This window comes from Myodes glareolus, chromosome 7, assembly GCF_982192425.1.
Source record: "Myodes glareolus chromosome 7, mMyoGla1.1, whole genome shotgun sequence".
NCBI classification, from domain to species: domain Eukaryota; kingdom Metazoa; phylum Chordata; class Mammalia; order Rodentia; family Cricetidae; genus Myodes; species Myodes glareolus.
Genome location: NC_142032.1, coordinates 70,474,391 through 70,489,551, shown reverse-complemented (window position 1 = coordinate 70,489,551; position 15,161 = coordinate 70,474,391). Strand labels below are relative to the sequence as shown.

General features: G+C 47.7%; 1 protein-coding gene across 4 annotated transcripts in view; it reads right to left on the bottom strand.

The window, feature by feature from the left end:
- The window catches only part of Dhx32 (DEAH-box helicase 32 (putative)), a 59,802-nt gene that overhangs the window by 1,030 nt on the left and 43,611 nt on the right, over positions 1-15,161 (bottom strand). For all 4 annotated transcript variants that reach the window (XM_085693236.2, XM_085693237.2, XM_087908327.1 and 1 more), the window contains 7 exons: positions 13,390-13,635; positions 11,355-11,454; positions 11,104-11,262; positions 3,193-3,384; positions 2,248-2,397; positions 960-1,147; positions 58-239 (listed from right to left, as the gene is read on the bottom strand). In XM_085693236.2, the coding sequence (XP_085549362.1) occupies positions 58-239; positions 960-1,147; positions 2,248-2,397; positions 3,193-3,384; positions 11,104-11,262; positions 11,355-11,454; positions 13,390-13,635 (1,217 nt within the window). The remainder of the gene's footprint in view (positions 1-57; positions 240-959; positions 1,148-2,247; positions 2,398-3,192; positions 3,385-11,103; positions 11,263-11,354; positions 11,455-13,389; positions 13,636-15,161) is intronic.

The window sequence follows — 15,161 nt, the reverse complement described above, 5'->3', positions numbered from 1 at the left end:
CGACCCCCAGATCCAGCCAGTGCTCAACGCAAGCCCTCCCTCCTCAGTCAGACTTACAGCCCCGGAGAGACTGCTGAGGCGACACTGATGTAGTTGTTCTCGGCTATGCTGAACTGATGGAAGAGGACCCACTCGGGCATCTTCTTGGTGATGGAGTAGCTTGACAGTGGATGCAGCTGCGCAACCTGCTTGTGTGTGAGCATTAAGTAGTTACCTGACCCATCAACATCCCGAGCAATCTAAAAGGCAGGGTCAAAGAAAAAGGGAATCGAAACACAAACACGTTAGTTGAAAAATTTTATACAGAATAAAATTAAAATTTTGTCACCCGTGTTTTCTGTTTTCAGATCATAGAAAATAAGTCACAATGACTTTTGTCTTAAAACTTGAAATGGTGACGACAGTTAGCTTCAGCACTTTAGGGCAGCCGCTGAAAGTGACTGTTATGTAGCATGCCACTAGCGCTGCTGTCAACTGTCCGTGCTACCAGGGCTTTATGCCTAGTGTTTAGCTCAGCTCGTCTACCACACCTCTTACGTAGACAGCCTACGTTTCCTCACAGATGAAGAGAGCTATACTGAAATGCCATCTATCTCTCCATTAAAACTGCTCATTGGGGTGCACTGTGGCCCCGTCTGATGTGAAGAACATACCTACACCTCTGTCATGGACATTACTTAGCCTCTCAATGGACATGAAAGAAACAACTGAGGCAGTACTTTAACTGCTGGGCATTCAGACATCTAGGGAAGAACGGTCTCCTTAGACAAAATTAACATACAGTGCTCTGGCTTAAGAAGTATGCTTAAATACCAAATCTTAAATTGACATCTTTTTAGTGTTATTTAAAAAGTTAAGGTCAATAAAACTATCACTGTAAGCAAGATTGCTGGCTGACTCTCCTATGTATGTGGCATAATTCGTGCCACACGTACCAAGGCAGCTCCACTCCTGCTTACCTGCATAAAGTATCCAGAGAGCAGCGATTTCTTGATGTTCAGACTGTTTTCCTTGGAGCCAAAGGCAGGCTCTGTATAGGGAAGCTCGATCCGCTTAATAATTTCTAAGAGTTCTGCTCGGATAACATCTGCCGTCCTGAGAGCAGAACAGTTGAGGAAGTAATCATGACACCACGTCTCCACACAGTCTAAGGGAGAACAGAAGGCCACTCAGAAGTGATGTGTTAGTCTTTAAGCACTATCGAAGGTCAGGAGCGGGAGTGGTAGGAAGACAGCTAGGATAGGGCTCTCCAGTGGCTGTGGGATCGGCCACACCTGTAGCAGCTTCTGAGCTGCTGTGAACCCAGTGTACTGGAGTGTCAGAAGCACGTTTCCCAGTCCATGGCTGGTTATAGGGAGAGGGGTGCAGGAGATTGTATTAGCATCTGCACTTCCTTCTCTGTACAGATGTGTACTGCTGGAGACCCAGAGCTAGACCCATACTTCATTCGGTAAGGCCCTACCAGGCTGACCTGGGAGTTCATTATGTCACGTTAGTTCCTTGTCTACCCTGGATGCAACTTTCTTTTAATCCAAATGTACTAGTCTGATTGTGTTTCAAGGTACTTTCTTAGCACCTGCAACTGCATCTTGACTGAAGAATGCAGATGGCCTTGGTCCAATGAACAGCAGACCTGCATCTACCCTGCCCTGTCCACTTGTCCCACTCAAAGTAGCAAGAGTACATACCTGGCCAGACACCATCACCCAGCCTGGTTCTCAAAAGCTGATCACTGTCCCTCTAGTCCACTTTAGAAACACTGACCGCTGCTCCTGATAGGATCCTACTGCCTATCCACATTTCAAATATTTTTTATACTATCTTCTGGAGCAAAGGAAGTCGAGGCTGGTCTGTGGGAAGCAGAAGAGCCTCCTGTGGGGAGTTCTCTGTCCCTCGTCCTGGAAGAGGTGCTGCCAGCTCCCCCAGCAGTGGGCCCTCTCCTGTGACACCATGAGAGCCACTGCAGTTCAGGGACAAGGAGGGTACCAGGGCTGTCTGCCCCGCCCTCCCCCCTTGCCCCATACTCTCTGTCTCTGTTACTGTGCTGCAGGCATGCTGCTTCTGAGCTGGCTGCCCAGAGTACTAAAGCTCCCCAAATCTAGTCCTGTGCTGTGACATGCTAGGTGTCCGAGCGGCTGGTGGGACTATCAGAAGGAAGGTTATCAAGTAACAATTCAAATATCTGAGCCTCAACTGGGGAAGGGGGAAGGAACGGGAAAGTGGTTTTTGGGGATCATGTTCACGTACGCTCATTGGTAGAGTTCAAAGCTGTGTCTTGGTAGGCCCTGTAGACATTGATGAGCGTAAAGTGATCACCTTCGGGGTGCAAGAACGTTTTCCAGCAAGTCTCAGCAGCCTCCTCAGCACCTTGAGGCACGTGCAAGAAGCAACTGGGAGCTTTAAGATGCAAGAGGTCACAGTCAGCAATGCAGAGGACACTTCATCCTGGCCCAGCGTGCCCAAAGCAGGACCCCTGTCTATGAACCCACTCCTGTCTCGGTTCTCTGAATCAGTATGTTGTTCTCAATATTCTTGTTTATTTGGAAGCCAAAGAAATTGAGAGCGAGTTGTCTTAATTCTTTTTCCCTTTTGTGCATGTTGCTCTGCCAACAGCAGTTAGCACCCTGCTCATACAGTGGAGGCCCCGTGAGTCAGACACAGGATTAGGACTACGTTCTGATGCGGCGCAGCATTTAGTCCATGCTGGTGTCAAGGACTATGTGAAAATACAGGAGCCAGTATCAATGAAGCTGGCAGGAAACAAAACCACATGGTTATTTGGGAAGCGCTGCCTCATGGCTGTTTGTTGTCTGCACTACACTAGGCCTTTTGGCAAGAAGCCAGGCATAACCTTTTGAATTTTTACATTTAGGTAATTTAAAAAAAAAATCTCCCCTTTATAGTCTGTTAAAACACTTTACTGCAGGGCCGTGGTGGCATATGCCTTTAATCCCAGCACTTAGGAGACAGGCAGGTGGATCTTTGTGTTCAAGGCCAGCTTGGTCTACAGAGTGAGTTCCAGGACATGTCTCGAAAATAAACCCTGTCTCGAAAATAAAAAGAAACAAACAAAACCCACTTTACTGTCATCTGTAAAGTTAGATGGACCAACCACTGTCCCTGCTGCATACTCCGTTTAAATCTATACTTGCTGTGGATTCGTGGTACAAAAGAAGGGTCATTAAGGAATACCTGTTACCATGGCGGCAATGGTTAACATTTCATCTACACAGTCAAATTCACAGGATGCTAAGATAGACTTGGAGAGCTGTGGATCCAGAGGAAACTCGGACATGATGATTCCAAACTCGGAAAGGTTCCCATCATTGTCCAGGGCTGCCAGGTAATCTAAATCTTCCAGTGCTTGCATCAGGCTTTCTGGGGCTAGGAAAGAGAAAAAAAAAAAAAAGAAAGGAATATATTTTGCACAACTGAGTTGGAACAGCAGGTAGGGATTTTCCATTCTTGTATAAAACAAGCAGCCAAGCAACAAAACCTGTGAAGCAAGAACTGGCCAGACACTAAGTCAGTAGATTCTGAGGGCTGACAGGGCCCCGACAGAGTGGCAGGCTGCTGTGCAGAGGACAGCCAGGGACTCCTTGGATTTTGATGCAGTCCCGATAGGTCAAAGATGACCCTGGGGATCTGAGACCTCTCTGGACCAGACAGCAATGCTCCAATCGGTGTGACTGGAGGGAACATAGCTGGTGCTCACACAGCATCCAGAGCAGAGCCTGCTCCCACCAGCCAACCAGCTGGAGAGCCTTCTGCAGGCTCAGAATACTGACTGTAAGCAGCCCCGGCACTAGTCTACGAAGACAGCCCTGAGCACGCTTAAGGGAAGACAAAAATATTCATTGCTCAAGAAGGCAAAAACACGTGGTCTAGAATCCAGTAAGCAGGTATGACAAGGAGAACAGCAGAAAAAAGACAGAGCAGCCGAGAAGCCACAGAAAACACCAGACACAGACACACGAGGTTACTGCAAACAAACTGACTTTCCCTGTCCCTCATTTCTTTCTGACTTAGATCACATTGGCACCAGTACTGTGTGTGTTATGTCCGCTCAGTTTCCACAAAGAAGTCCATTTAGTATCTGACTTTGTGGAATCAAGTCGTATTAAATATGCTTTTCCACCTCTCTGCTACCTGGTATTCAAATAAAGGCTACACAGGGAAGCCAACTCCTGCTGTGCCTTCTGTTGGCCTTAGCACTGGCATGCATGTGGTGTGTGGGAGACAGCACCCACAGGCCCAACCATAGGCACCCAAGAAGCAACTGAACCTGTCTATGCCAGGGAGTTTTTAGGCGACTAACAGGGAAAAAAAAAAATCACTTATCACTTATTTGCTATTTACACTTTGACCACTGAAGGTAACTCAAAATTTAAGGCACACTGAGAAACTCTACAGCCTGCTCACAAGCTCGGATTTGATCAGATTCCCACTAAGGTCAAGAGGCCAGGAAAGCTTTAAGAAACCACTGGTGTGGTCTGGGATACACCAATGCTGCCTTGCAGCCTTGCTGGGGGAGAGAGAACAGCGACTGAGGCAAGAGACCAGGAATAGACAGGTGATGAGGGGCTGTCACAGGGAGCTCTGTGGAAAGGACACCCCCTACTACAGGGAGAAGTGAAGTCACCTTTTGTTTCTGATTTTTTTTTTCACCACCAAAATTTAATATGAAGCAGAATGGCCTTCTCTTTATCCCCGGGGACTCTGGGCCTGACCACACTGGTGAACACAGAACCCTGAGAGTTTGCAGTGCCAGGAAGGAAACAGGCAACTTAGAATAGTAGTCCAAGAAGAGTTCCGTCAGAGCTGTGGGTCCCAAAGGGACAGCTGATGTGTGAGTACAGAGGGGCTGGCAGCAGCTGAAGGGAGGAGCTGGGAACGCTGGCCTCACTAGGGAGCACCTTGGAGACAGCTAAGCTGTGTGATGGGCTACAGGCCCCATGACGACTCCACATGAGCATAAGGCTCAGCAGACAGGCTCTGTTCCCAAAGAGCACTGACTACTCATTTAATGTCCTGAAGTCGAGTTGGCTGCTCAGAGTTACAGAAGGACAGAAATGACTTCAGGACTGTGCTCCTGGGCCTCGTGCAAAGCTTTTCTCATGCGTTTATCATAAAGGAGGAACGGGTTAATGCTCATGGATGGCACATGTGAGGGGCTCTAACACCTAACCCAACAGCACCTGCTATACTGCATTCTAAGACATCTCCCCAGTGTTGCCCATAAAAGTACTTTTAAGAGTAGAAAGGCCTAGATGAGGGTTTTTCAACGGCAGTGTCCCCTGAATGCAAATCACGGTAGACAGTAAATGAATGGTCAGAGCAAGGCCACCTCATTGTAGAACAAGACTGCTTTATTCTAAAGGTAGCTTCAAGAGGAGCAAGACAGCTTTATTAGACATTCTTGTCAATGACAGCTCTGCTTTCTGTGGAACGTCACTGCAAGCTCACAGGCTTCCCTTCCCGCGGTCACTCATAGTTATCTGAGGGACTACAATCACATTTCCTTGCTGTTCCATGCATTCATTCTATCCAGAAGGAATCCCAAACTCCTGCATGTGCCTGTCCTTTCCTTCCACCAATCAGTGGGGCAGGTCTTGACTAGGCAGCTAAAGGGTCAAGTCCCTCTGTGGGAGGGGCTGACTGAGCAACAGTATGGGTTCTGTGAGGGAGTCGGCATGCTCTTGTCAGCAGAGCTGATGCAACTCTAAAAGGCCAAGGCCAGTAGTCTTCCCTGGATGGAGGAGCCCAACTCAGGGCACTGTGGTGCCACCACCTCATCGCTGGGACTCATTATCTGTTTGCACACATGGAAGCTGCCTTCTGCAGGCCAGGGCAGGTGGCCCCGGGGTTCTGAGCTCAGCAAGGAGTGCCTCACACCTGCAATACCAAGCATTTGCTGAACCCCGGTCACTTTTCTAAGGGATAAAAATATATGAACTGACCTTACCCTTGAAGCAGTTACTTTGACTGCCTTTAATTCCAGCACTCGGGAGGCAGAGGTGGGCGAATCTCTGTGAATTTGAGGCCAGCCTGGTCTACAAGAGCTAGTTCCAGGACAGGGTCCAAGGCTACAGAGAAACCCTGTCTTGAAAAACAAAAACCAAAACAAAAAAAAAAAACCAAAAACCAACAACAACAAAAAACCTATTTCCATTCTGTGACTTTAACATCCCACCCACTCCATTTTCACTATCTGTAAAATGACTTTCATGTTTCCAAGGTGTTGCAGTGGGTTTCATCTTGGGAACTGTTCTTGACATATTCCTCTCAGTACACCCCCTACACCCCCTTCTCTGCAGATGGTAATAAATTCTGTGTGGCCTTTGCACAGACAGTCGTGTCTGTGTGGTACTTAGCAGTCAGGCCGGGCGGCTCAGTGGGGAAAACACTCTCAGCACAAACCTGACAGCCCGGACTCCACCCCGGAACCCACTTGGTGGAAAGAGAACTGGCACAGTTGTTCTCCGGCGGCCACAAATGGACAGTGGCGTCCTAGCTGTGGCCTTTGCGGGTACAGCGGTTGCACGGTTTCTTAGCTCTGGACTGTTCTGGAGGCAACATGCAGCAGGCATCCTGCCTGCAGAAAGGAGCCCTTCCCTAGCCAGAGTTCCAGGTGCAGCCGGGGTGATCACTGAGACAAGCTAGCAGGTGGCTCTCTCTCACTCTCCCGGGTACAGACTGTGCTAAAACCAATCTGTGTTTCAAAGGAGACTCTCCAGTTTACTGTGCTTTACAGACTTGTGGGCTTCCTCACTAACATCTCTGGGTGTGTGACTGTGATGTCAGAAGATCTGGGTTCACTGACTTGGATATAAGAATGTCTAGTGAAAAATGTGTACCCGAGCCCTGGTGGGGCCAGAGCTGGATCCCTCTTCCAAACCCAGCCTCTGCCCCCGAGCCCTGATGGGGCCACAGCAGAGCTGGTTCCCTCTTCCGAGTCCAGCTCCTGCCTTCACTTTGTGTTTTCTCCAGGCTCTCCCTTATCTTGTTCTATATGCCAAGCTAGGAGTCCAAGTTGGATATGGTTATTTCTCTCGCTTTTTTTCTTTTGTTCTGTTTTTTTATTTGTTTGAGACAGGGTTTCACGTAGCCCAGGCTGACCTGGAAATCCCCATACAGGATGGCCTCAAACATACAACTCTCTTGCCTCCATTTCCACTTCACAAATGCTGTGATTACAGGTATATACCACCATGCCTGGCTCTCAGTTGTTTTTTTTTTCTGCCTAAATCCCAGAAATCTTGGTCAACCCCAAACTAGTTTTATCTGCTACTAGTAAAACAAGTTTTGATTATGACCATAGAGATGACATTTGGCAAATCCCTGCCTAGACACCTCTGCCTTCCAGGGACAGTAAGTTTCAGCCATCTGTTTCTGCTGAGGCACTCGGCTGGTCCTGAGCTTCCTGACCCAGGTCAACAGTGGCTGTGACACTCTCATGGAGGTCTATCCTCAGGCAGCCGAGGAAGAGAAAAAAATCCTTGATTTAGTTTTTCAAAAGAGAGGTCCATGCTGAGGGAACTCACTTAGCTGCCGGTAACCTAGTCATGCCAAGTCCATTTCCACACGGTTCACAGATCCTGAAAAGGGCAGAGTTTGCAGTGTGCAAACATTTCAATTATAGGTTGAATTAAATGCACTGCCTACAAGCATCTTCTATTTTTTTTCCAAAATGATGAACCAGAGTTGATACACAGCCACATTTCCCCAAGCACAGCAAAAAAAAGAGTTGTGTGTGTATTATCAGGAGCCAAAAATAAATGGTGACTCTGACCACTTTGGTCCCAGTTATCAGTCTGAAGCCTTATGAAGTAAGCAGCACTCAGAAGCCACACAGAGAGCAGGGCCCCAGCAGAGCGCGCGCAGGGATCCCATCACACAGCAGTCCAGTCCAGCCTACTTTTAGGTATCTCTGATGTCTGATTTCTTCAGAACCTTGAACAAGCCTGATTTCTCTTCTCCCCTCCTATCTAGTTCACCAAACACCGCCTCTCTTAAGCAGGAAGATGCTGAGGGCGCCGAGACATGAGCAGTAGAGCTGGACGGGCAATGCTCACGGGTGAAATGCACGCTGGGCTGCAGTCAGTGGTAGGGTACAGGCCCATCACTCAGTCTCTAGGCCCACCCCTACCATCGTGAAAAAGGAAAGTCTGGTCTGGACTGGGCTCAGCGGTACGACACTCTCAGAGCATGCTCGGACTCTGGCTTCAATCTCTAGCAACACCAAAACTTCAGAACAATAAAACGGTGAAAACAGCTTCTGCGGAAGGCACTTCGGGAAGGGTTCCTGTAGCCGACCCATCTGTGGCCAGAGTCGACCCATCTTAAGTTCAGAGGCCATCAGGTAGAAAGAAGTAAGCGGGGACACTCTCACCCTTAGATGCCATCCTTACGGCCAGGACAGAGTGAAGGATAGCACACAGACAAGCCGGGGTCACATAGCTCCCACTTTAAATACTCCTACCTTGATGGCCTCTTGCTGACTTCTCTGTCTTACAAAATGTGACAAAGGGCACAGACATCATAGGCAGACTGCCATTTACTTCTTAGATAAGCATGACAAAAAATTTTAACTACTGGCCAAAAGTGTGTGGGGGGAAAGCTATTTTCACAAAGATACAAGCAAAAACTAAGAGCAACCATATTTTTTAAGTTAGAGCCCTTTATATGATGATTTGCCTGCTTTGTGGAAACTACACTTCAAGTCACAGAACAAAGCAGGTTACAGGAGCAGGACCCTGCTCTGACAGCCAGTGTCTCCCTGGCCACGGGGCTAGGTCCCCATCACTTTCAGGAGCATGATGGGTGGGGGGATGGGAAAGCCCCTCACTGTGCTCGGCTCATTTACAGGCACCTGCTGCCCATGCTCGGCAAAGAGCCTTGGACCAAGAACACCTAGGACAAGGGGAAAGCCCCGGACTTCAGTAGGAAACAGCATCAGAGTCAGGCACTGGCCACTGTCAGGGCAGATGCCACCTGCCCGTTTCTGTGTGTCGCTTTGTGTCTAGTGACTCGGCTTCTCATCTATAAAGTGGAGCGAATAACAGTGTCCAGCCACTGGGCTATTGTCATAGTGATTTAACACACCAGTAAACACATACAAGCGACTGAGCTTTCGGAGAACAGGTGGGGGTCCAACAGATATGATATGCAGATAGCGGATGCTGGCGGATCTTCCTCACCAGCTGGTGGTTGACATGGATAGCTTAGCTGGGCTTAGCCAAGTAGTGGTGGTGCTCGCCTTAATCCCAGAGCTCTGGAGGCAGAAGCAGGTTAGTTTCTGAGCTTGAGGCCCACCTCGTCTACTGACTGAGATCCATGACAGTTAGGGTTATACAGAGAAACACTGCCTTGAAAAACCAAAAAGAAAGGTTAAGACATGTACAGCTAGTTGGGCAGTGGTGGCATAAGCCTTTAATCCCAGCACTTGGGAGGCAGGGACAGGCAGATCTTTGTGTTCGAGGCCAGCCTGTTCTGCAGAGAACTCCAAAAGCTACAGAGAAACCCTGTCTTAAAACACCAGAAAAAAAAAAAGAGAGAGAAAAAGAAAAAAAGATAGGTACAGCTGCCGCCACCTCCCAGACACTAGAAGGATTTAGCCTCATCCTGCCACATGGAGGATAAGTCAACTCAGGGTCAGAGAAAACCACAAGCTGGCTTTCTTTTGAGCATGTAACATCGCTCTGCTTTGGGCACAGTGGCTGTCACTCAGGTGCTTGGCCTGTGCTTCACTAGCCTTTCCCTCAGCACTTCAGTAGCTCTGGGGACAGGAAGAAAGCCAGGGCCAGTAGGCTCAGTCGACCCCTGGAGGAAACTGCTCCGACTAGGACCAGTCTTGCTTCAGGAACCTTACCTCTCTTGGATGCCTGACCTAAATTGCAAACGAGTGACATCTGAGTGCTCCTGTAGTTTACGAGGAGGACACCAGGCCACTCCAGGGACGTATCTTTTACCTTCTGTTCAGCTTGCCCTCCCATCCCTCTCTGTATCTGCCGCTCTTGCCAGTCCTTCTGACTCCACTGTCCAGAAGATAAGCCGTTCTCTGGGCTGGGGAAAAGGCTAGGTGGGTAAAGTGCACAAGATCAAGGGCCTGACTTCAGATCCCCAGCACCCACGTGAACAGCCAGGCTTGTGGCGCACATCTACAGTCTCAGGAGCTGGGAGCAGGGGTAGAGGTAGAAGAGTCCCAGTCACGTGCTCACTGGCCAGCTAGTCACGCCACTCAGTGAGCCTCAGGCTCAATGACAGACCCTGTCTCAAACATGAACTTAAAGAGTGACACAGGAAAATACCAGACGCTAAGCTTTGGCCCTTGTGCTGGCTAGTCTTATGTCAATCTGGCACAAGCCAGAGTTATCTGAGAGGAGGGAACATGAATTAAGAAAATGCTTATATAAGATCGGCTTTTAGGTTGGCCTGTAAGGCATTTTATTAATTAATGATTGATGTGGGGAGGTCTAGTCCATTGTGGGGCCGTCCCTGGGCTGGTGGTCCTGGGGTCTATAAGAATGCATGCTGGCCGGGGAGCAGTTGTGTACACCTTTAATCCCAGCACTCAGGAGGCAGAAGCAGGTGGATCTCCGTGAGTTTGAGGCCAGCCTGGTCTATAAAGCTAGTTCCAGGGCAGCCAGGGTTGCTACAGAGAGGCCTTGTCTCAAAAAAACACGAACAAAAGAAAGGAAGGAAGGAAGCAAGCAAGCCAGCAAGCAGGCTGAGCAAGTCAGTAAGCAGCACCCCATGGCCTCTGCACCAGCTCCTGCCTCCAGATTTCTATGCTGGTTGAGTTCCTGTCCTGGCTTCCTCCAATGATGAATAGCAATCTGGAAGTATAAGCCACATAAATAAAGCCTTTCCTCCCCATCTTGCTTTTGGTCATGGTGTTTCAGCCCAGCAAAAGTAACCCTAACCAAGACAGCCCTTGCCATACCCCCCCCACATCTTTACAGAGTTTCTGCCTGTGATGGTGAGAAGGTATCAGCAGTGACCACACCCCATGTGGCTTACACTGACAGGAATCATATGCTCTCGGGTACCACAGAAGGAAGAAGTAGCAGGAATAAGAAGAAAACCTGAGTGTAAAGTTACCTGGCCTGCTCATGAAGTCACAGCGGCCCAAGCCCGCGATGTCTACCCTCTTCATGAAGAGCACCATGCTGGTCAGGTTGGCTTCCTGCATTTCTGCTGGCTTAAGCGGCCTCATGTCTTTGGAGGCAAATTCTTCAGTGTACAGACAGAAAAGTTTTCCTAAAAGAAGTCAAGGGAAATGGCCTCAGTGTTGCTGCGCCATACATCTTGGAAGGACTTCACACTGCTTGCTCCTGTGCCTACCACACTACCTGAGGGAGAAGACCCAAGAAGCTGCTTGCGGGTCTCCGCTTGGCTTTGGCTGATGGGCTGCAGGACGAGGGAGTTGGCTCTGATTCGGGGGTTGTAAACCTTTAATAGAAACACAGCATGTTAGCTCCTGGAAACGCAGGAACAGCCACCCGCCTCTTTCCAAGGTGACTGCCCCACAGTAGCCGCCACAGAGATGCCGTCGGGCTCTTTTCCTTCCGTGCCTGCCAATCACCAGGAGATGGGAACTGCGAGGGCCTTGGCAGATGGATCTATAAGCTGCCTGTGTCCACTGCACCTCTGGGACTACGGGACCTCAGTGTCACCTGCCACAGTACTGAATGCTGATGTGTGGGCATACCTTCCCCACCAATGCCACACGAAGGAGGGTTTCCAATCAACGGGGCTGTAATGCTTTGATGTTTTGTTCAGATGGAGTGTTACCTCAGTGGGCCCACTTTTCTGATACACCCTGGGATTTTCTGGGGAGTGTACCTACTACAAATGCCACACAGACGTAATAGCTACCCGTGCGTGTGCTTTGAAAGGGCAAGTGACAGCCTGTGCTCTAGGAATGATGAAGGAACTAATGAGTCAGGATCCCAGCACCCAGAGGTTGAGCCAAAATTTTAAGTTCAAGGCCAGCTAAGGCTATGTGGCTGGCAAGACCCTGGCTCAAAAGAGACTGACTCCTTCAAGGAAGTCTTCATATCAGCTGGGACACCAGGTGTCACAGTAAACAAGGACATTCAGGAAGTACAGCTTTCTCAAGGGATAAAATCTGGTAGTTTCCTTTCTGTCTCAAAAGATTTTTGTTGTTGTTGTTGTTTTCTTTTTTTAGTTCTAGTGTCTTTAGAGCTTAAGAAACAATATCTTTATTTTTTAAATCTAAAGATAATGATAAACATACTTTGTATGAAGCTATTTCATTTATAATTTATTTATCTTTAAATTATTTTGTTTTTTTGTTTGTTTGTTTGTTTGGTTTTTGTTTTTGTTTTTTGAGACAGAGTTTCTCTGTGTAGCTCTGGCTTTTCTGGAACTCACTCTGTAGACCAGGCTTGTCTCAAACTCGCAGAGACCTGCCAGTCTCTGCATCCCAAGTGCTGGGTGGGATTAAAGGTGCGCACCATCACCTCCCAGTTTTTTCTTTTTTAAACATTTGTTCTGTGTACAGCATTCTGTGTGCTTGCAGGCCAGAAGAGGGCACCAGATCTCATTTTGGATGGTTGTGAGCCATTATGTGGTTGCTGGGAATTGAACTCAGGACCTGTGGAAGAGCAGCCAGTGGAGCCGTCTCTCCAGCCCCCCCTCCCAGTTTTAATAATTTATTTTCTCTCTTTTGCTCTTTCTTTCTTCCTTGAGACAGGGTTTCTCTGTTTAACAGCCTGGCTGTCCTGCACTCACAGAGCTCTGCCTGCTCTTGCCTCCCATGTGCTGGAACTAAAGGCGTTCACCATTACCATCATGACTGGCAATAATTTATTTTCTAAAATATTTAGATTTAAAAAATTTTGTCCAATTAGTCACTATTTGCAAAAGTTAGTCAATTCACTTGAAGCTAATTTCCCTGAAGTAATATGCTAATTATGCTGATAAACAGATAATCACACATGATGCACCAGAGAAGCTGCAGAAGCCGAATAATGTACTATGCCACCTAAAGACAAAAGGGCTGGGCACTGGGCTAGCATGTGGGAGGCCCTGGGATTAACCCCCAGTTAAAAGGAAGAAGGAAAGGAAGGGTGGGAGAAAAGAGATGAGCAGGCAGGTAGACAGGAACCAACACCTTTATGCTAACATTTGGCCTTTCCTCAAACCTCTGTACTGCAATTAATTTCTTCAAGAATACCAATATGCTAATGAGACACAACCAAGACTTTAACTGATGGCTGCAACCACTCTGTGCATGTCTGATCAAATAAAGAAAACCTTGGGTCACCATGCACCCTCATTTTCTGGCCACTGGTGTGTAGCAAGAACCCAAGTGGGTGCTGGTGATGGCTGGCCAACTCTAGCCCCTAGGAGGGTAATTACCTGTCTTCTCTCCACACCAACGTCGATAACAAATTTGACCGTGTGGCTCCAGATCAGAGATTCCCCACAGCTGGTGGTCAGCACCACCCTTCTCTGGTCTACTTGGCATCTTTTCTCAGTTTCATCCACCGGCCTGAACAGGTTGCATTTCTCTTTGGGATACAAAGGAATGACCACCAGCTCGCCCAGGTCTGGGTTTAAGTTGGAACCTTCCTGACACACAATTTCATAGGTTTTTTCAATATCCTAAAGTGAAAAAAATAAACATCCATGAGAATAAAGAATAATACTTCAGTACAGAAATATCCCAGAATTCAATAATGTTTTAGGTAATAATGCACACAGGGAAAGAAACATTTATGCTGTTGCCTTAAATGAAGAAAGGAGACATAATCTTTCTTCGGGCAAGTTAAATGTGATTTGTACACAATAGCATTGCTTTTAGTTCAGAATGGCTTTCCTTTCAGGAAATGTCCTACCTGCCTCTCGGCCTTCATTCTATACTTTTCCAGCTTGCTGCCATTTCTCAGATACATTACCGTGAGCGGAAAAATCAAACTCCCCCTCACATTAGTGGGGGTGGTTCACTGTTCCTTGAGCCAGTGGAGCTAAACATTGCTTAACATCATCTAGATTTTCTATAAAGGAAAGTGTATCAGCCAGGTGTGCTAGCTCATGCCTGTATTCCCAAGCCTCAGTAGGGCTGAGGCAGGAGGACTGCTGCATGGACTACAGTGTGAAACTTCACCTCAAAAAACTAAAATAGAACATAAACGTACATACAAATGCATGACTGGGATCCTCACCTGGGTCATCTTATTGACCCACGTGTTCTTCAAAGTGGTGGCAGGAAAGCCCTAAAGACGGGCAGGAAGCAGCCTTGCATTTTCAGGCGTCTAGAATAGTCTGCTCAAATATACATCAAACACACTGGGGAGGAATAGAAAACACCTGCCATGGAATTACTGACAAGCAAATAGCAGTGCCTGAAGGCAAAGCATTTTAGTTTGCATATTTCTCAAATCCCAACTAGTTTTTGAAAATAGATGTAACTTAGTCTGAGTCTTTTTATAGTTTCAGAATTTCTGTCTTCTTTCTGTGTGTGTGTGTTTGTTGTTTTGTTTTTAAGACAGGGTTTTTCTGTGTAGCCCTGGCTGTCCTGGAACTCACTCTGTGGACCAGGCTGGCCTTGAACTCATAGAGATCCTCTTGCCTCTGCCTCCCTGGTGCTGGGATTAAAGGCATGCACCGCCATGCTGGCCAAATTTCTGTACTTGAAAGTGTAAAGCAAGCCACCGAATGAGAAGCTCACCTAGCTTATCAGAGTCACAGAGTTTAAAGTTGTTTTCCTGTGACCTCTGAAGTTTTTAAGGCTCTATTTCCTTCTCCCTGTCTCTAACCCATGATGCCCCCCTTTCTACATCATTTGTAGAGTGGCTCTCATCACTTCCAAGGCTTTGGAGTATAGATCTGCCTTGAAGAGGGCATCAGAGGCCTCTGGGAGCTGGGGTGAGCTGCTCCCAGGAGGCCCGGTCTCACGCTGCCCTCTCCAGCACATACACAGCTTACCTGGACAAAATCTTTTATTTTTAAACTAGACAAACTGCACAACTCTCTACATTCTAAATAATGAAGAACATGTTAATTTGAATAATAGAAGCAAACTATTTCTTGTTGATGCTTGGGAGATGGGGGCAGGACGATTGAGAGGTTGTTGGCTTCCTGTCTAAAACAAGAAATGAACAATCCAGGTCGCTCACTTCATTTACCAC